A 20463-nucleotide genomic window follows, 5' to 3' on the forward strand; every position below is an offset into this window, starting at 1 on the left:
TTTACCAGAATCTTGGGATTGAGTTAAAACAACATTAAAATCTTCAAACACACTGGTGCCTCATGCCTCAGTGATATCACTAATTCATTATAAATTGATATACAGCATATTGGTGCTGCAACCCACAAGCAAAGCTAACGGTGTACGAGTAATTGAAGCCCATTATAGAAACATTATGTTGAGAAAACTCACATCACTTTGGTTGACATTGTTGAGTTTGGCAAGCACAATTTCTGGTGGGTCAACCACATGAGAGAACTTGGCAAAGTTATCTACTGCATCCTTCTTATAGGCTCTCTGTAATGAAAATCAAGACAGTGTGACATTATCATTCATGTTAAATATATAGAACTGTGGTCAGCAACCTTCTATTACTTCAGAGGCCTCACGCATGGCTCTCTGAGTCAAAGTGAGGAAGCTCTGGCCAACAAAAGCTCCATTAGACCATCTGCTATAGCTTCATGAGTAACTGCAAACAATACATCTGAACAGCAAAGTGAAAGGATTAGCACAGAACACAGTGTGCATATATACAGAGATCTCGATTTACATTTTTTTGACTAAGGTAGGCGACTATTTTGTTCAAGTCATTTATTGAAAAAAAGCTCAATGACCTCAACTATCACCACTTCCCATACTATATGTTTATATATGTAATAAATGTATTATATAAGTGATTAAAATTATTACAGATGGTGTTTTATGTTGACAAACATTTAAAGAGCTACCCTTCTGCCAAACCTATATGATCATTTCACAAATCTTCTAGCTGTGATTAAACTGGGTGTCTGGTCAGGACAGTCTCATTATTAAGGGTTAGCTTTTTCTAACCACAGAATACAGATTCATATAATAATAATAATAATAATAATAATAATAATAATAATACTTTGTATACACACCTCATTCATCAACTCTTGAGCCTTCCTCACTTTTTGATGCTCTACAGAGTCAAGTGGAATCCATCCACATCCACGGATCCATTCCAGGTCAGATTTATAGATACTCTAGAACAAAAGAAAAATTATGATTATCATATACCGTAATGTACTGTGAGGTGTTTATGATCTAGACAACACTTTCATGACTTACATCACTCTGCAGATCATAAGCCTTCCTGGCTTGTATGCAGTCATTCTGATCAGGGTGGCATGTCCATTGGTGAAGGTAATGACGATAGTCAATACCACTGCTCAGGAGCTGCCCTTGCTTTGCTGTTTCAATTGATACCATATCCTTAGGAATATGGATTTTAGATTTGCATTTTTCATAAAGCTTTTTGTACTCTCTGTCATTCTGGATCAGGTTGGCATGCTTAAACCACTTGAGTTTGGGATCGGCATCTGCATTTGGAACTCCAACATAGTGACCCCTTTGTTTGATGTACTCAGCTTTGTACTTGAGCTAAATAAAGCAGATATAAAATAATATGGTTAATAATTTTATTTCTAATATAAGTTTTAGCTTTAACATAACTATGAGGAGATGAGTGAAAAAGACAATCGACATATACAGTATGGTTTATTATTTCCATTTTCTCAGGGCACCTTTCCCTTGCATACAGTAGGATTCATTTACTAACATTGCATTTAGGTGCAAAATGTACACTGAAAAACACCACCAATCAGCAGTTAGCTTTTATATGTCTAGTGCATGTTGTACAATAAAAGCCAGAGTCTGATTGACTGCTATGATTCATTAAAAATGTTGTACCTAAATAAATTAGTAAATATACACTAGTGGATGCATCCATTTTGTGAGCTTAAGCAACAGATAATAGAATGTAGCCAATACACTATCCAGAAGCTGTGACATCACTGAGGCATCTGACGGTGATGTGACTGGTTCCTCATGAATATGGATTCAGCCCCAAAATGGATACATCCAGTAGATCTCATATGCAACCTTCAGTGGATACATATTGCAAATATCCTTCATTTTACTTGTGAAACTAAATTGTCCACCCAGTATATGCCAAGGTGGATACCTATGCCCCGATCTTTGGAGACACTTTAACAAATTAGAAGTGCACCTAGTTTTATGGGCAGGTAGCAAACTCTGAATTGTGGCACTGTGCAGGAAAATCATGGAGCTCCAGTGCAAATTGAGGTGCTTGACGTCACCAAACAAGATATTGTGCTGAAACCATGGTAACTTTGCAAATACCACCCATTGTGCGCAGTTACCACAAATTCAGGTAAGCACACTCTATAATATTTTGATTGTTGTTCATTAATGAAAAGGTTATTAATTTAAAGTTGTAAACTACAATCTAGTAGTGGAGTAAAGTGAATGAAGACTCCATAGACCTAAACTGTACAACGAGTACCCTAAACACTCCCCAGTAAGTCTGTAATTACCTCACTCTGAGCAACGCTGCTCTTCTTAGCATGCGTTATCTGTACTGCATCATGTGGCAACAGATAACCGGTGGACTTTATATTCTCCCAGCCTGCTTTGTACAGTTTCTAGAATATGAACAAACACAGTACAATGTAAGTTTTATGTGGCAACAAAGGAAGTAAATAAATATAATAAACAAAGTACATGCAAATGTCCCTATGGGGAGGTCATATATTATCTAACCACTGGCCGGCCTTTTAGTCCAGGATCAAAATGTACTGTCCATTGACTAATTGATAATACAAGACAAAGCTGGAAAACAGCCATCAGAAATGTTATGCTCCAAGAGGAAGGAGTGGAATATGTTCTCCAGGGGGTGCTACAAAATAATGGGGGTTATAAAGGTGCTATATTGGAGGATGAATAATGTGTGTTTTTGTTTTGTACACACAGATACACACTAGGGTTAATTTTCTGTTGGGAGCCAGTTTAGCCTACCAGTATATTTTTGGATTGTGGGAAGAAACTGAAGTACCCGGAGGAAACCCATGCAAGCATGGGAAGCATGTACAAACTCCACAACTCTGACCAATGATAGCCTATAAAACTCCGATACTGATGCCAAAAACTAAACATAAAACAGCAGGATAACAGGATACCAGCAGTACATATCTACTGGATTTCCTGATCACAATATACATACGTTATTAACATTCTTGGCTGCCTCTCGTGCAGTTATCAGCAAAGGAGAGTCATTCACAACTGTGTACTTTGTCTTGATGTTGTTCCAAGCTTCATGATATTTAATCTGTAAAAAACATCATTCATTAATTAATACTTAGGTATGAACAAACCCAGAAAATTTGGTAATTACTGATAAATATATCGTCTATCTGCCAAACCAGCTGCTTATGGAACAGAACTGAAATAAATAGAATTGTCCGACTGAAGACATTAAACACTATTTTAAAGACTCACTGCAGCTACCTAAGCAACTCCAGAGACAACAATGTCAGGTCCACCCGTTTTGCTAGTACTGTAGACCCATGAAAATTTCAATTGTTCTCCAAGTCCTGATACGAGGACAATATTAAATTAAGAGAAGCAATTACTCAGTATCACCAATGTGGAGCCACAGCCGGCATCACCCATGTTATCAGATCAAGTAGTATAGCTAGGCTGTAGTCTGAGGAAATTAGAGCTCTAACAGGAAATTGTGGACATATATATTATGGAATACTTACATCGCTCAGTATCTCTGCACCTTGTTTAGCTGAGACATAGTCCACTCTGTCAGTGACTGCAGTAAACTTGTGAGTGTCTGGTTTAGTTCTATATTTGTTCTGTAAATGAAATGACAAAGAAAACGTGTTCTAGGATTTATCTTATTTGATAACATCATAGGCAAATCTTCCATCAAGCATGTGACAGGTCTAATGAATAATAATAATAATAATAATAATAATAATAATAATAATAATAATAATATAAACTGTACCTCGCTCAAGATTTCCTGGGCAAATTTAACCTTCTTGACATCATAAGAATCATTTGGCATCCATCCAATTCCACGCAGCCATTCCAGGTCTGACTTGTAGAGAGCCTGCAAGTACAGAAAATAAAATGTGGCATGATTAGATTTTTGAAATAAGTCTCTGATTGGGATTGACCACTAAAGACAGGGTTCTCATCTATGTTCTAAACAGAAACAGCACTCATTAAAGTTTCTAATGACCTCTCTGTAGACGTTCAATGAACATATTCATACATCTCTTAGATATTTCCCATGCTTTCATGATCAACTACTACTAAGTTTTTGAGATCTACAGTAAAATCTTATTTTTGGCTTTAATTTGGTAATGCTTCTTCTCGGACAACCACCTTCCCAATATCTCCATATGATTCGGTCCCACAAGGCTCAGCCTTGGTCCCTGGCCGTTCAACCTGTATCTCAAATACAGGTGATACTGTCCTTTCTTCCCCACTCTTAAAAGGTAAAAACAATTAATATTTCCCAGTTGATTCCTTTAGCTGTTTGACCTCGTTACAGATTAAAGATGGTGCTACATAAATAAATAGACCAAAAAGGTCTCTCATCATAGATTTCCCTTTGCTCTAAGGATATTAACATCTTTCTATCCACTTTCAATGATGAGATGATGGCAGCCTTCAGTCAGCAAATGCTTAGAGTGTAGACCTGATGTAAATCTGTATAACATATCCAGTTATCACGTTCAATGAATATATTTTGTATGGGATTTTGAAGTGATTTGGTTTAGTTCCTATTCAGCATTAACAATAGTTTAGCGATACTGTTATGGTTCTCTGAGGTGGATCCTCTGAAAAAGTCACAAGGTTTTACAATGCATTTATGTGAGCCTTCAGAAACTTACGTCGCTCTGGAGGTCATAGGCCTTTCTCGCTTGGATGACATCATTCTGGTCTGGGAGGCAGGTCCACTGGTGCAGGTAGCGGCGATAATCAATGTCGCTGACCAATGTCTGGCACTGCTTGGCTGAGAGGATGGACACCATATCTACAGGCAGGTTCACCTTTGTCTTTGTCTTCTCAAAGTCTTTCTTGTATAACAGGTCACTGGGAAGTTTAGATGCCTTCAGGGTCCATGCCAGTTTGTTATCATCATGAGCGGTGGGAGTTCCGACGTAATGACCTTTTTGTTTTTCGTGGGTCAGCTTGTATTTATACTATAGAATGTAATGAAAAGAAGAATACAACAAGCCAACATTATATCTGTTTTATGGTAATGGCCTTAACACACAATCAAGCAGTGGCTACAGTCGAGAAGAATATGGTAACACAGATGCAAAACAGCTGCATTTCTGGTTCGAAATTAATATTATCAATACGAATTCCATTATATAAAAATAAATAAGTTGGATATATGAACGTTGGAACATATAGGGACCCATTTAACAATGAGAAATAGCCTCTTTCAGTATTTAACAAACAGCAGTAGACTAAGTTTAGCACTGTTTATCACTGTTTCACTTACGTCAACTATAGATGGTGAGAGCTATACGGTCCCCATTGCTGGCAATGGAGACCCAGCAACAGCCTTTCTGGCTTCAGCGAAGACTTCCAGGTACTGCCGAACCCCCGCTGGATGAAAGTGTCATGCGCCTGTGTAGACTGACCGTCACGCATGAGCATGATACAGTAGCCCGACACTGGCAGCAACAAGGCGGAGGATGCTGCCGAATAGGGGAATGTTGCTGGACCTCGCCAGAGTTGTTATTAATGTGAAATACCAAGGCATATTCGTTAGTATCACTGTGATACTAAACAAAATTTGCTGCTGGTAATTAAAGTTGTGGTTAAATAGAGCCTATAGAGACATGTTTTGCACATGTTGCTGTGTCTTTTGATTGACAATAGTTTGATAGGAGCTACAGCCACTTCAAATAAATAAGAATAGACATTGTAGCAGCACATGCCTAAAACGCTTGTAACCCTAACTGTTCCTACAAGCAACTTGTAACATCAGTAATACATTGTCATAATACACAAGTGATAAATGGTGAGTTCTTATGTCATAACGTATAATCAGTGAGAACACGTATAAACACTTATATTAACATGCATATTACAAGTCATCTCCGATTTCTGTGACCTGTATAAAAGCATTCAGCCTGCAGTCTCGTGGTTTTACAGGGTCTCAGAAATCTTCTGTGACTTCTTATGGCCATATCATTTATAGTACAGAGTGCAATACTCTCTATATATTGTCACTTTATGAAATCTCTAGTCACCGAATATAGGAGTATATTTTGCAGGGGATGGATACTGGATGCCAGTGCTCAGGATCCTGGCGCTCTGAATCCTGACCCTGGCATCCCGACAGGGATAGGATACTGACACTTGTCGGTCAGTATCCTAACCCTCCATCCCTGGTGCCTAACCCTACCCTCCCCCATGTGCCTAAACCTAACCTCTCTGTCCCCGAGCCTTAAACCTTACCCTCCCCCTGGTGCCTAACCCTACCCTCCCCCACTAGTGCCTAAACCTAACCACCCTGTCCCCGAACCCTAAACATAACCCTCCCCCCTTAGTGCCTAACCCTAACATTCCCCCTGGTGCCTAACACTAACCCTAACCCTCCCCCTAACCCTGCTACTTACCTTCGGGATTCTGGCGGTCGGGATGCCGGCGTCAGGATTCTGACAGGTGCCTGGTTTCCGGTGTCACCATTCTGACTGCCGGAATTCCTGCGGTCTGGATATTGACCACGTCCCATTTGCAGTTGATATTGCAGGTGTTCACACCACTTATGTACTATATAGTGCATACATTTGGCAAGCTGTACTTACATCACTTGCAATCTCTCTGGAAGCCTTGGCTGCTTTAATGGCTATAGCATCAGACTTGAGATCATAGATCATTTTCACCTTATCCCAATTTTCCCTGTAGCGTTTCTAAAATGAAAACATAAGAATTACACAAGGACAAAACAAGAGATCACAATTTTAGTTAGAATTGTTACCATATACATTTAGAGAGTTAGACATTTTGTGGAATTTGGTGAGATTTGTTGTCAGTTTACAAATGATTATTTTTTTGGTGTTCCTTATTTTAAGGTTTCAGCATAATAATCTCTACCACTGCAATTTATGTGGCCCATACATCTTTCCAGTGATTCCCCGATGCCGATCCAGTCTGCCAATCGGTGGACTTGATTCGGGGAATCGATAAATTACAACATGGTAAAAATCTCCAATTCGTGTATTCCGATCATTTGCAGGTCAGAATCGGAAAATCAAGATTGTCCAACATGTTGGATTTTCACAATCCCTCGACCCACTCATTTGCGGAATGGAAATTGCCCCAATTAATGGTAGATGTATGTGCCCCATTAGAAATTAGTGGGAGGGGGGAGGGAAAGCATTGAGAAGAGACAGTTGTTTTTGGTTTAAATCCAAAATCCAAATAACAGTATGTCCATGAGTTTGCTTTGTTTACTATCAAAATATGATTCATAATAAGCATGTTAGTTGGTAGCAAGCATTAGGAATATAGGGACAACACCTAATGGCTTATAAATCCATGTTTTGAGTCCCAACCCACAGTTTCTTATAGGTATATTATACCTATAATAACAGAATATGGATAATAGAGTGGATAATAGATTACACTAAGTTAGATAGTACAGGTTGAGTATCCCAAATCCAAATATTCCGAAATACGGAATATTTTTAGCATGACTGAGATAGTGAAACTTTTGCTTTTTGGTGGTTCAATGTACACAAACTTATTTAAGGCACAGAATTATTAAAAATATTGTATAAAACTACCTTCATGCTCTGTGTATAAGGTGTATATGAAACATAAATTAATTTCATGCATACAGAAACTTTATTTATGCCACAAAATTATTAAAAATATTGTATAAAATTACCTTCAGGCTGTGTATAAGGTGTATATGAAACATAAATGCATTCTGTGTTTAGATTTGGGTCATATACCCAAGATATCTCATTATGGAATGCAAATATTCCAAATAACGGAATATTCCGATATCCAAAATACCCCTGGTCCCAAGCATTTTGGATATCGGAGACTCAACCTGTAAAAGGTAGCAAATTCAAGACTCTTTTGTTCTGTCATAGAATCCTAACCTCAGGGCCGTAAATAGCGGTGGGCGAGTGGTGCCACCCAGGGCCTATGGGGTGGCACTGTTGTTGCCCTGTGGAACCTACATTTAGAATGCAGAGTGTCTAGCCACCAGCTGGAGTGATCTTTGGACGCCCTGATCAGTCAGCTTCCACTAGTCGTGGCGGCAAGCGGTTGCAGAGCTACCTGGTGCTCAACTTCTCCCACGCTGCTGGCAGCCACGCCCCTCATTATGATGTCACACATTTGGAGGTTACCTTTACATGTTTTATTTTGAATTTTAAGCTTAGCACCTCATTTTTGTTGCATTTATTGGATAAGGAAAGACATATAGGCACTTACCCCGCTGACATTTATAGCATTAGATCTTGACAGTTCGATTTCAGGAGTATCTGGCATGATGTGGATTGTCCTCTTGTCTTGTTCCCAGGCTTCTTTGTATTTGCTCTTTAAAAAAGAAATGTATCCTGTTACAAGACCAGTACAGTCATAAATTGTGAAATCATTAGTATAATGCCACCTTGATTAAGTCTAGTCAACCTACTGCACTGATTTGGTCGGCGTTGACCTTTGCCAGGACCACGGATGGAAGATCCACAATGCTGGTAAATTTAAAGTTGCTGGCTGGTTGGCGGTACAGATGTTCATTCAATATATCTTGGGCATACTTCACTTTCTTAACTTCGACTGATCCATTGGGCATCCACCCGCATCCACGAATCCATTCTAGATCAGACTTGTAGATATTCTAGAACAACAAAGTGATTGCAGTCATCCAGAGATTGAAGGGTGAGCAACCTGTTCTTGTGGATCAGTTCCTTATTTAAAGTAATCCATGCACTACACTTTTATCTGATATGTATCTACTCTGCCAAAAAGTTGTGCATGTATTGAAATGAGAATGATGTAGAAAATAGATAAGGCAACTAGTGTTCTCACTTCGCACCAAGCGCCCAATTATTGCTATCCCCCCTCCTTCCAGGAAAGACTATAATCCTCTTAATCAGACCCAGCTCATCTGCCACTCTAATATAAGATATGCATCAATTATGCTATGGAATATAATTAGAGAGGAGCTTCCAAGAGTAGGACATTTAGGTAGTAATGCTAATAAATATATTAAAGTAGAATATTTGAAAACAATAAACATTTACAATGCTCTGCTGATTCTGGTAATTTATATACACGTTTTCTAAAAGTAACTATACATATATAATTATTACATGACATTATTCGTCCATGGGTCTTCACAGACTGATATCCTGAATAAAATATTTGAGAAGGAGCTCTTGGTATACTCACATCACTCTGCAATTCATATGCTTTCTTGGCCTGAATGCAGTCATTCTGATCGGGGTGGCATGTCCATTGGTGCAAGTGATGGCGGTAATCTATTTCACTGGCAGCTGCCTGGTTTTGCTTGGCTGTTTGAATGGACACCATATCCACTGGAATATTAATCTTGGTCTTAATTTTTTCATAATTCTTTTTGTATAACAAGTCGCTTGGGAGCTTGCCGGAGTTAATCAGCCACATCAGCTTAGGGTCGTCCTTGGCAGTGGGGGCACCAATGTAGTGACCCTTTTGCTTCTCATGGGCAACTTTATATTTGTACTACAATCAGAAAATAAGCACATTCTCATCATAACAAGCTCTTGTCAATACCAGAACATTTTGTTCAAACAACATTTACGGCAGGTATGCTGTATTCTCGTAGGAGCATTTTTATGGTTGTGTTATATTACTGAATTTCTCTAACCCTTGCCAATGCTATCCACACACCCACACATTTATCTAATATAGTAATACATATTTTATATACTCATAACATCTTTGTCATGCTGTAGCCAACAATATACCTCCAAGATACCAAAAGGTGTGCGATTGATTGGAAAATGGGTGGATACGTGATTTACACAGGTGGATGACAGTGTGTTTTATTTTGCATTTCAGCACGACGTCATTTATCCCATTATTCCCATTGTTAATGGAATGAGATATGGCTAATAATCTATGCAATGACTTATACTATTGCAATTTGCAACATACATTCTTTAAGCACATTTTAGATTAGCCTTACATCACTGACGATGTCTCTTGAAGCCCTCGCACTACGGATTGGGATGGAATCTGCTCTTATATCATACGTATTCTTGGACTTGTCCCATTCTTTCCTGTACAGTTTCTGTAAGACACAAATTAGAAGCAATCAGACTCCACAGACATTTCATTTATTTGAATGTTTTCAACTAATGCCATAACTTTTCCATCCGCTGGGACACGGTTCCTTTCTGTACACTCTGTCTCTGCTGACGCTGACTTCCATTTTAAAAAATATATACAAAATAAATTTCTCGTATTATCGTATTTCCCTCATTACATTCTGAGTTCCACAGACACATGCATTTAATATCCTTACTCTGAGAATGACTGATATTCTTTAGATACAGCTTAAACAAGAATTACAGTAAATTCATGTGAACAATAGGTTCTTAACAGCATATAACATCTTAGAAATCAGAATACATGAAATACCTTTGAATTGAGATATAATAATGCATGATAAAACATATAGATCTATTTATTTTTAAGGAAAATATTTGTTCTTAATTAATAAAAATATAACGTTAAACATGGAAAAGTGTTTATTAATCTATCAACAAGTGTTTTGATGGAAAAATAGGTTGTTGCCTTTGTATGTTTGAATACTGTGCATACAGTTACATAGTTAGTAAGGTTTAAATAAGACACATATCCATATGATTGTGCAGATCCAAAGGAAATAAACACTGCTAGTATTACAGCTGACACACTAAAAATATTTTACACCTAATATGTCCCCTCCTACTTCTCTGTGGCTATAGTCTTAGTTACCGTATATTGTTACATTAATGCAACAAGAAAAAAATTAGGCCAAGACTGGTCATTAGCTATGATACGTTTCATTATTTCTATTAGTTGTTCTTTATCTTTGAGATAGACTTACATCGCTGATGTTTACGGCGTTGACCTTGGACTGGACCATCTGTGGCGTGTCCGATGGGAGGCTGAATTTTGTTTTCTCTTTGTCCCATGCATCTCTGTACAGATGCTAAACAAAAGAAACAGACACAAACATAGAAATATTTATGGTATATTAACCTAAACTTTGAATAATGGGAACACAACATCCAGAAAGTGATTATAATTGAAATAGCCAAAATAAGTATTCATATAAAGACTTCATGTACTCAGGACTGGTTTTAGAGCGCAGTAGAGAAGGTCCTTTCTCAGGCATCCAAACATCACCTGCCTTGGTTCCATCTCACTGTACACATTCTTACAATTTAGATGTTATCAATTAATAGAGATTTTTTTTAAATATGGATTTTCAATGTTGGGAAAGTAAATTATATACCGGACAGGACCACATTTTTTTTCTGCAGGCCTACCTTAAACAATTTTTGTACATTTTGTTATTAACACCACTGATTTATCTTGTTTTGGGTGCAGCTGCCTAGTAAAATTATTTACTCAAAAGAAAAAATATATATTTATTACAAATTAAACTTTAAATTGAACATTAAGTTAAAATATACATAACTTTTTTGTGATGATCAATAGACGTTGGCCATAACTTTCAAAGTTCATGATCAGACCATAATTAGAGAACTAAACTACTACTCACACCACTGAGTTGAAGAGCGTTGGCCTTGGCCAGTACAATTTCAGGACCATCAACCACGCTGGTGAATTTGATGGTGTCTGGATGCTGCCGATACTGATGGTCACTGAGGATACCCTGAGCCTTCTTCACTTTGATCACTTCCAGGGAGTCATTGGGAAACCAGCCACAGCCACGGATCCATTCCATGTCAGACTTATATAGCCACTGTGGAGAAGATGGCACACATCAGGGATGGTACAAAGGAGGGTCATGTAGGGTTGACAATAAAGCAAAGTTCGATGAAATTGCAGTAACTACCATTGTGTAACCTGGCACCCTTCACATCAGAATTTTACCCATGACATAATTTATGCCAATTAAGCAAACACTAAGGGGTGTTTATGATCTGCAGAAAGTACGGACATACAATGCTACTTTATGTGTGCAGGTGTGCCTAATTGCCTGCCTAGAACATTTCAAGATGCCCACTTCATGGTCCTTGGAACGGCCTCCAGAAAATCAATCTATCACTAGCACTGTGGGGTTGAGGATACATCTAAAAATGTGTCTGGTGCAAACAGTAAAATGTCACTTTGAAGTCCATGGATCCCCATGTTTTGGTTCTACAGTAATTATTCATCCTGCTTTGGTTTTGGTTGTGGCAAAACCATTCTTAAGTATTTCAGTTCAAATTCTGTTTTGGTTCGGTTTTGGATACCTTAAAAATCAATGAAAATCAATACAAAAAAATCTATAAAAAAATCTATAAAACAGCTATTTGGGACCTGCTTACATGGAATCCAAAACCTCGGAACTCGGTTCGACGTGGAACCCCAAAGTGATTCTGAACTAGGACTCGATTCGACATGAAACCCCTAAGTTTAGGTGTGTTCGTATTTCAGGAAAACTGAACACGCACATCTCTAATTTAAACCCAACAGTGTTTGTTCCAAAATGCTGATCATTTTAGCTTCTTTTATGTCTTAATCATTACAGCAGGGGTCCTCAAGGCACACAGCAGTCCAGGTTTTAGGGATAGCCATACTTGAGCACAAGTAACTTAATTAGTACCTCAGTTATTTTGATTTAACCATCTGTGCACAATCATGGATATAACTAAAACCAGGACTGTTAGTGTGCCTTGAGAACCGAGGTTGGGAATCACTGCATTACAGTGTGGGACATATATATTACATGGGTCACTTTTAAAATTTTAAATGGTTTCTATTATATTGGTGAAACCATAACTAGAAAAGTGCCTTAACGGATGTCGCAAAAAGCATCTCATTGCAGGTATAAGATGACAACCAATCTCTGGCTCCTCCAAAAATGGTGGAAAAATTCAAGTTGTTTTGTGAGGAGAAACAAAAAGCCTTGTGCCCTCCTGCAAAGCAGGAAATGTCCCTCTAAATGCACCTTCTCCAACCCTTGCTGGTGCAAAAGTAGGCCAACTCTTGTGCTCAACAGTATGCAACATAAATAGTTCCATATCTGTCCAACTCTTCCCATTAATGCACATTATGGCATTGCCTTTATTACATGCTGCTGTGAACATTCTGATGATCTGGTTGGCTACCGGTTCTTCTATCCTTCCCCCATTCCAAAATGGGATATACAGATGAAAATGAGATAAAAAGTCTTAATGGTGTTCAGAATCTAGTCTAGCACACGTGAAAAAATAAATATACATACTAGAAATGTAACATTGAAGTACATCATGCTAAAAACTTAATTGTGGGAGACATAACGTACATCACTCTGTAAGTTGTAAGCTTTCCTTGCTTGAATAACATCATTCTGATCTGGCAGACATGTCCACTGGTGGAGGTGATGACGGTAGTCAATGTCGCTGACCAATTTCTGGCAGTTCTTGGCCAACAGAACAGACAGCATTTCAACGGGGCTGTTATACTTGGTCTTTAACTTCTCAAAGTCCTTCTTGTACACCCGGTCACTCTGGATCTTGGCGACATGTATGGCCCACACGGATTTGGGATCATCCAGTAGACTTCTGAACCCTACATGATGTCCTTGCTGCTTGCGGTATGCTGCTTTATATTTGTACTACAAAAAACCCCAAAAAGAAACAAGTATTAAGAATAAATATTTACATATTCTAATTACAAAGCGTTATGATTTCTGAGCATTTACATTCTCAATAAGTAAAACTTACATCACTAGCAATGTCTCTGGATGCTCTGGCGCTCTTGATCGCAATGGCGTCAGCTTTTAGATCATATCCTTTCTTCTTAGCCTCCTCCCAGCCTTGCTGGTATTTTTTCTGTAACAGAAAAAACTCTGGTTTATTTATGATCTTCATATGAACTAATCTGGTTCTGTGGGAATAGTATAAAACCTTCAGTAAAGTGTCAGACCAAGTATATTATTGGAATATACTCTGCACTGAAGAACAGGAATACAAGTAGAGGAAAACACGCTAGACTTGCTTTGGCCAAAGATTGTGGGAAAAACTTTTATGTTATATATTTGGTGACAGTTAATGGTGATACAACCAAGTGAAGCAAAAAAAATAAGTTAATATTCCAATATATGGCCATTCATTAGGATCATTGAAGACCTTAGCAATTACCAAATACTTTCTCTCTCTCTATTGAAGATATGGGGGTTATGTAATAAGCCCTTGAGATGAAGGAACCAGCGTGATTTTTGCGAGATTGCCACTAAATTTAAAGAGGCAATCAGTTATTAGGAAAAAACAGCCTTATAACAGATTGAATCTTTAAATTTAGTGGTGAGCTCGCCGAAAACTCACCGGTTCCTTCAGCTCGAAACCTATTAGATAATCCCCATGGCGTATTTTATATTCATCTCCCAGCAACTAATTATAAAGGTCCATGTACTCACATTGCTAATATTGACAGCGTTGATCTTAGATTGTACCATCTGTGGCGTGTCAGAGGGCAGGTTGAATTTGGTCTTCTCCTTATCCCAAGCATCTCGGTAAATGCTCTAGTAACAAAAAGATTATAAACAAAGGCAAAAATAGAAGATATTTAGGATATTACCAAGTAGCCAAAAAGTCTAGAATTGTTAAGAAAAATGTCTCACTTTGCTGAGCTGCTGAGCATTAAGTTTGGCTAAAACAATTTCTGGAGAATCAATGACGCTGGTGAATTTGATGGTGTCTGGATGCTGACGGTAGTGATGCTCACTAAGGATTTCCTGAGCTTTCTTTACTTTGTTCACTTCCAGAGAGTCATTAGGAATCCATCCACAGCCACGGATCCATTCCATATCAGACTTATATAGCCACTGGCAAAATACAAATCAAAAAAGACCATCAATCATAGATTCAGAGTGGATTCCGCTCATATTCTTCTCTGCTCATCATCAAATACACATTTATATTTACTAATAAGAATTAACTTATCTCAGCAAAGACTTATACAAATTATTACTGAACCACAGTGATGATCCTCATCTAAACCTCTGCATCATTAAATATAGGTTACATTATACCAATGGGTATTTTGGTAAATGTAACAAACTGGAATCTAGACTTGTTTCTAGAGATGGTCCCGTAGTGTTGTTGACAGCTTGGCAGCGGTCTAAGGTAGCAGATTTGTTGAGTGAGTTAGTAAAATCTGGTTTCCATTATCTAATTTAGTGGCTTCTATATTTGTTGTAATCTAATGTAAATTAGTGTCAATATTTTTCTAATGCAGTTATACAAATATCAATATTAAGTTAACGGAGGAATAGCCCATATTAGTGACTGCCTCATTCTAAGTCCACCTTCATTGATGGCATCTCACTAAGGCCTATCTCTATTTAGTTCTAATTTTGGAATTAACTAAAAATAAATGGAACTGTGCAAAGAGAACTAAACTATTCTCACAACCTATATTACAAACACTCCACTGGTGATATATTTTCTTAATAGTAAAATGATGACAAGATACAAGACTCACATCACTGCGCAAGTCGTAAGCTTTCCTTGCTTGAATAACATCATTCTGGTCTGGCAGACATGTCCACTGGTGGAGGTGGTGACGGTAGTCAATGTCACTGACTAGTTTCTGGCAGTTCTTGGCCAACAGAACAGACAGCATTTCCACGGGGCTATTGTACTTTGTCTTTGACTTCTCAAAGTCCTTCTTGTACACCCGGTCACTCTGGATCTTGGCGACATGCATGGCCCACACGGATTTGGGATCATCCAGCAGACTTCTGAACCCAACATGATGACCTTGCTGCTTGCGGTATGCTGCTTTGTATTTGTACTAGAAGAAAGTAAAACATTTTAATAATTAGCTTCTAAACTATATTATATCTAGTCATAGCTGTCTAAGATGTGATTGACTGTTGTATCTGTTTTATAGTGTTGAGTGATGGTAAACTTAACGGCAGGCTAATATTTTATTAGGCATGGCTGATTACAAATAAGGCACAGTAAGATGGTTATTGCTTTATTCATAACTGACATTCCTTGTTGTATGATTTTAATTTAATTTTTTTTTATTTTAATAGTTGTATTACTTTCATAACTTTTTGTTGTTGGTAAATGTGTATATTAACCAATAAATGTAATTAGCTTTTCCCACTTCACTCCACATACTTGGATCTTTCTTCTCAAGTTACAAAACTAAAATATTACCTTGGATTACAACGATATAAGCGATTTACATGTATTTATAGAACCCACTACATGTATACCTAAATAAAGTTTTATAACAAAAAAACCCCCCAAAAGCTAGTTTTGATGACATGTATGGTTACGTAAGTGCTATTTTCATTATTGTATTATCTGGTGAGATTCTAAGTATTCTGATCATACCCCTTTATTCTTCCTATGACAAAATACAATGTGTTCCAACTAAATTAAGCCATTTGATAGTGTCATACCTGTAAGCACTGTATATGTATATAATATATATAGTATATATATATATATATTTATTTATTTATTTTATTAGCTTGGAAAGAAAGATAGAAGTTAACTCTTGTTATGTGGAACTTACGTCGCTTGCAATGTCTCTGGAGGCTTTGGCACTTTTGATTGCAATGGCATCTGACTTTGAGTCATATCCTTTCTTTATGGTCTCTTCCCAACCTTGGGTATAAAGTTTCTGCAGGGAGAAAGTGTCCGTCATCTCTGTAGCACAACTTTACAAGTTCAAGCAATTCAGAAGTTATTCATTATATTACCTTGCAGAGCAACACTTACTTTGCTAATGTTTACAGAGTTAGCCTTAGCCAACATAATCTCTGGTGTATCTGGCATGACATGAATGGTTCGTTTGTCAACGTCCCAAGCTCCGGTGTATAGTCGCTAAAAGACATAGGAGGGAATTTAATTACGATAGTTGCAAATGAAAGTGGTGCATTATAAATATTTATAATTGCATTCAATGAATTCAATCTGGAAATCTTAGGTCAGGTCAAAGGGGATGTAGTCAGCATCCCGCAGAAGGGATGTCGGCGGTCAGAATACCAGCGCCAGATGCCCGACAGCAGTCAATAACCCGACTCCAGAATCCCGACTGCTGACATCCCAATGGTAAGTATTAGGGTTAGGGGGAGGGCTGGTATCAGGGGTTAGGGTTAGGCACTAGGCGGAAGGTTAGTCTGTAAGGGGGGAGGGTTAGGATTGGGCTGTGGGAGGAGATGGTTAGGGTTAGGCTGTGAGAAAGGTAGGTTAGGGTTAGGAGAGGATTAGAATTTCGGGGTAGGATGCTTACCTAATTCTGTCGGAATTCTGACTGTCAGGATGCCGCTGTCGGGATTCTGACCGCAAGCATCCTGACTGCCGTCACCTCTTACCCAGCCTGGTCAAAGAAGCCAGTGGCTTTTCACATACAACCCCCTTGATGGCAGTGAATGCTGTGACTTGTAGATCTAAAATGTTTTCTGAGCCAATGTTCCCTAACTCTATCTTGAATTATATATGTGTAAAATAATGTTATATCCTTTGACTTAATTTGTTTTTTTGCCTCAACCAAAGTTGTTATCTTCTTGGCAGACAGTCACATTTTTTCCCTGAGCATTGATGGAAACTGTCAGACTTAGGCCAATAGTTGATGCTGGTATACCATTTTCATCATCCTAAAGCCATTAAATTACAAGTACCTATGACTTATTAGAGTTAGCATCTGATTTTATTATAACTCTATTTAAAATGTAAGCCATGGAAACTGTATTATTTCTGATAGAAATTAGTTAACTTACTTTATTCATGGTATCAGCATTATTCTTTGCAAGAACCAGCTCCATTGAGTCAAGGATGGATGTGAATTTCAAAGTGTCTGGCTTCTGACGATAGCTCTTCTCACTCAAAATCTCTCCTGCCTTCTTGGCTTTTATCACTTCCAAGGAACCAACCGGGACCCAACCAATGCCTTTGAGCCATTCCAGATCGGATTTGTAGACCGCCTAAGGACAATGGCAATATAAATCTTATTTAGATAGATACTTTACTGGGACAGAAAATAATTTTTAGTGAATATATGACATACATCACTCTGAAGGTCATAAGCTTTCCTTGCTTGAATAACATCATTCTGGTCCGGCAGACATGTCCACTGGTGGAGGCGATGACGGTAGTCAATGTCATTGACCAGTTTCTGGCAGTTCTTGGCCAACAGAACAGACAGCATTTCCACAGGGCTGTTATACTTGGTCTTTGACTTCTCAAAGTCCTTCTTGTACACCCGGTCACTCTGGATCTTGGCGACATGCATGGCCCACACAGATTTGGGATCATCTAGCAGACTTCTGAATCCAACATGATGACCTTGCTGCTTGCGGTATGCTGCTTTGTATTTGTACTGTGAAACAAATTACTAAATTTATCTATTGAATTTTCATTGACCTAATTAGTGACAGCCACTGGCATGAAGATGTTTGATCCCGATATAAATCGACATAAAACCTCTCAATATTGTTTGTACAAGTATAAACAATACAATGGAATTCAAAAAGATATATCTGAAAATATTTAATTCTGCAAAACTCACATCGCTGATAATATCTCTTGAAGCTTTTGCTGCCTTGATAGCGATTGCATCAGAACGTGAATCATAACCTTTCTTCTTACTTTCTTCCAAGGAAATTTTGTACAATTTCTGTAGTAAGAAAAACAATAATAAGAATTATAAGGACACAAGAGAGCTGGTTTAAATGAATTTGTTTAAATGTAACATTCTGCATGAGATTGTTCAGGATTTATTAAAGGAGATTGCACCCTGCTTCTGCATTGCATTAGTTATTGTGATTGGCTTGAAACTCAACAGCAGCAACATTTAAGTTGTTGCTGACAATTCCCCCAGCCAATCACGATAAAAATTTTAAAACGCGATGCGGCTGCGGTGCTCCGTTCTATGTAAAGGAATAATCTCGCAAAAGAATGCTGGTTAAAGGGTGTTTGCTGTTGGACTGGTGTTCTTTTCAAATATAAAGGGTGGCAATCAGGGCTGGCCCGGTGCTACATTTAGGCAGCTGCCTAAGAGTGCCGTTACCTGGAGGGCGCCGCTGAGGCTTCCTGATGCAAAAATGAAGGAGGTCTCTGTAAGAGTCTTCCGTTTCTAAGTGCTGCTGGAGGCACCCGCTGATCTTATAAGATGCAGCCACTGCTGTCCCCACACTCTGCTCTAACTCTCTGGCTGCAGCTGCCCTTCTGATGTACCTGTTATTTTGTGATAGACTCCAATGATGGTCATCTATCCAGTGATATCTGTCTGTCCCCTGACCTCCACTTCCCTCATAGCCAGACAGCTCCGCCTCCCAGTATCAGCTGACAACAGCTCCCTGCTGTGTGTCTGTCGTTAGTGAGGATGTACACACAGGGGAAGGGAGCATTGACAGCCTGGATCCTCCCACCACGACAAGCCACCGCAGTATACTGTAATGGGGTTGACACTATCAGCCACCATCATCACACAAATGCTCTTTTAGGAGCAATTCCTGTAATAAATAACTTTTTAATCCCTCTTTCTAGGCTCACCAAGAGAGTGGTAAGTTCAAGCATATCTCATATATACTAAGGGGTAATTTTACTAAAGTGAGTTTTTAGAAGTGTTTTAGAAGAGGTGTTGCCCATAGCAACCAATCAGATTCTACTTAACATTTAACTAGCACCGTCTAGAAGATAATAGCTAGAATCTGATTGGTTGCTGTGGGCAACATCTCTTCTAAAACTCACTTCTAAAAACTCACTTTAGTAAAATTACCCCTTAAGACTGCCTCCATAATGTTGTTCCACTGGCCCACTGCTGCCTTATAATATTGTCTTATTCACAGGTATTTTAGTTTGTAGAAACCAAACCCTGGGGGAGATGTATTATAGCGGCACTTATTGTGCCGCTTCGCCTCTTTAACGAGACGAGGCGAAGCAGGAAACACCATGTATTAACATCTCATTGGCTGGAGCGGGGGAGTGATAAGTCCCCCCTCCGGTGATCCCCGCTAGAGCACACAGCGCATCAGCCTAGTGCTGATGTGCTGTGTCTCACTTCCATCAAGCTCCACTGAGCATGCGCGGGATCTCGCAATCATCGCGAGATCCCGAATGCAGCCCTGGAGCCGGCAGCCACCGCATCAGAGACAGCGCTGTCCCTGCTGTGGGGATAGGGCATCGCCAATCTTCAGCTGTCGATATCAATAGCTGCAGCTGGCGGAATGGTCAGACGAATTGACCATTCATACATTGCCCTGCCTATCGGCGCTGCTATCTTGTAGATAGCGGGGCCAATAATGACAGTGGCGCATAGCGCCTGTCATTTACCGCCCAGCACCCCAATCATACATGGGGAGAAGCAGTATCAGCACACATAACATGCGCTGATGCCACTTCAGTGGTTAATACATCTGCCCTGCTGTGTCATTGA

General features: G+C 38.8%; 1 protein-coding gene across 19 annotated transcripts in view; it reads right to left on the minus strand.

Moving 5' to 3' along the window:
• The window catches only part of NEB (nebulin), a 203217-nt gene that overhangs the window by 93474 nt on the left and 89280 nt on the right, over window positions 1-20463 (minus strand). For all 19 annotated transcript variants that reach the window (XM_088462027.1, XM_088462026.1, XM_088462030.1 and 16 more), the window contains 25 exons: window positions 18595-18702; window positions 18094-18405; window positions 17807-18010; window positions 16806-16910; window positions 16600-16707; window positions 15550-15861; window positions 14687-14890; window positions 14483-14587; window positions 13791-13898; window positions 13370-13681; window positions 11639-11842; window positions 10958-11062; window positions 10052-10156; window positions 9274-9585; window positions 8516-8719; window positions 8314-8418; window positions 6672-6776; window positions 4737-5048; window positions 3842-3946; window positions 3588-3686; window positions 3047-3151; window positions 2361-2468; window positions 1093-1404; window positions 903-1007; window positions 193-297 (listed from right to left, as the gene is read on the minus strand). In XM_088462027.1, coding sequence (XP_088318153.1) covers window positions 193-297; window positions 903-1007; window positions 1093-1404; window positions 2361-2468; window positions 3047-3151; window positions 3588-3686; window positions 3842-3946; window positions 4737-5048; window positions 6672-6776; window positions 8314-8418; window positions 8516-8719; window positions 9274-9585; window positions 10052-10156; window positions 10958-11062; window positions 11639-11842; window positions 13370-13681; window positions 13791-13898; window positions 14483-14587; window positions 14687-14890; window positions 15550-15861; window positions 16600-16707; window positions 16806-16910; window positions 17807-18010; window positions 18094-18405; window positions 18595-18702 — 4269 coding nt within the window. The remainder of the gene's footprint in view (window positions 1-192; window positions 298-902; window positions 1008-1092; window positions 1405-2360; window positions 2469-3046; window positions 3152-3587; window positions 3687-3841; window positions 3947-4736; window positions 5049-6671; window positions 6777-8313; window positions 8419-8515; window positions 8720-9273; window positions 9586-10051; window positions 10157-10957; window positions 11063-11638; window positions 11843-13369; window positions 13682-13790; window positions 13899-14482; window positions 14588-14686; window positions 14891-15549; window positions 15862-16599; window positions 16708-16805; window positions 16911-17806; window positions 18011-18093; window positions 18406-18594; window positions 18703-20463) is intronic.

Source organism: Taudactylus pleione, unplaced genomic scaffold (assembly GCF_031769625.1).
Source record: "Taudactylus pleione unplaced genomic scaffold, aTauple2 ptg001137l, whole genome shotgun sequence".
NCBI classification, from domain to species: domain Eukaryota; kingdom Metazoa; phylum Chordata; class Amphibia; order Anura; family Myobatrachidae; genus Taudactylus; species Taudactylus pleione.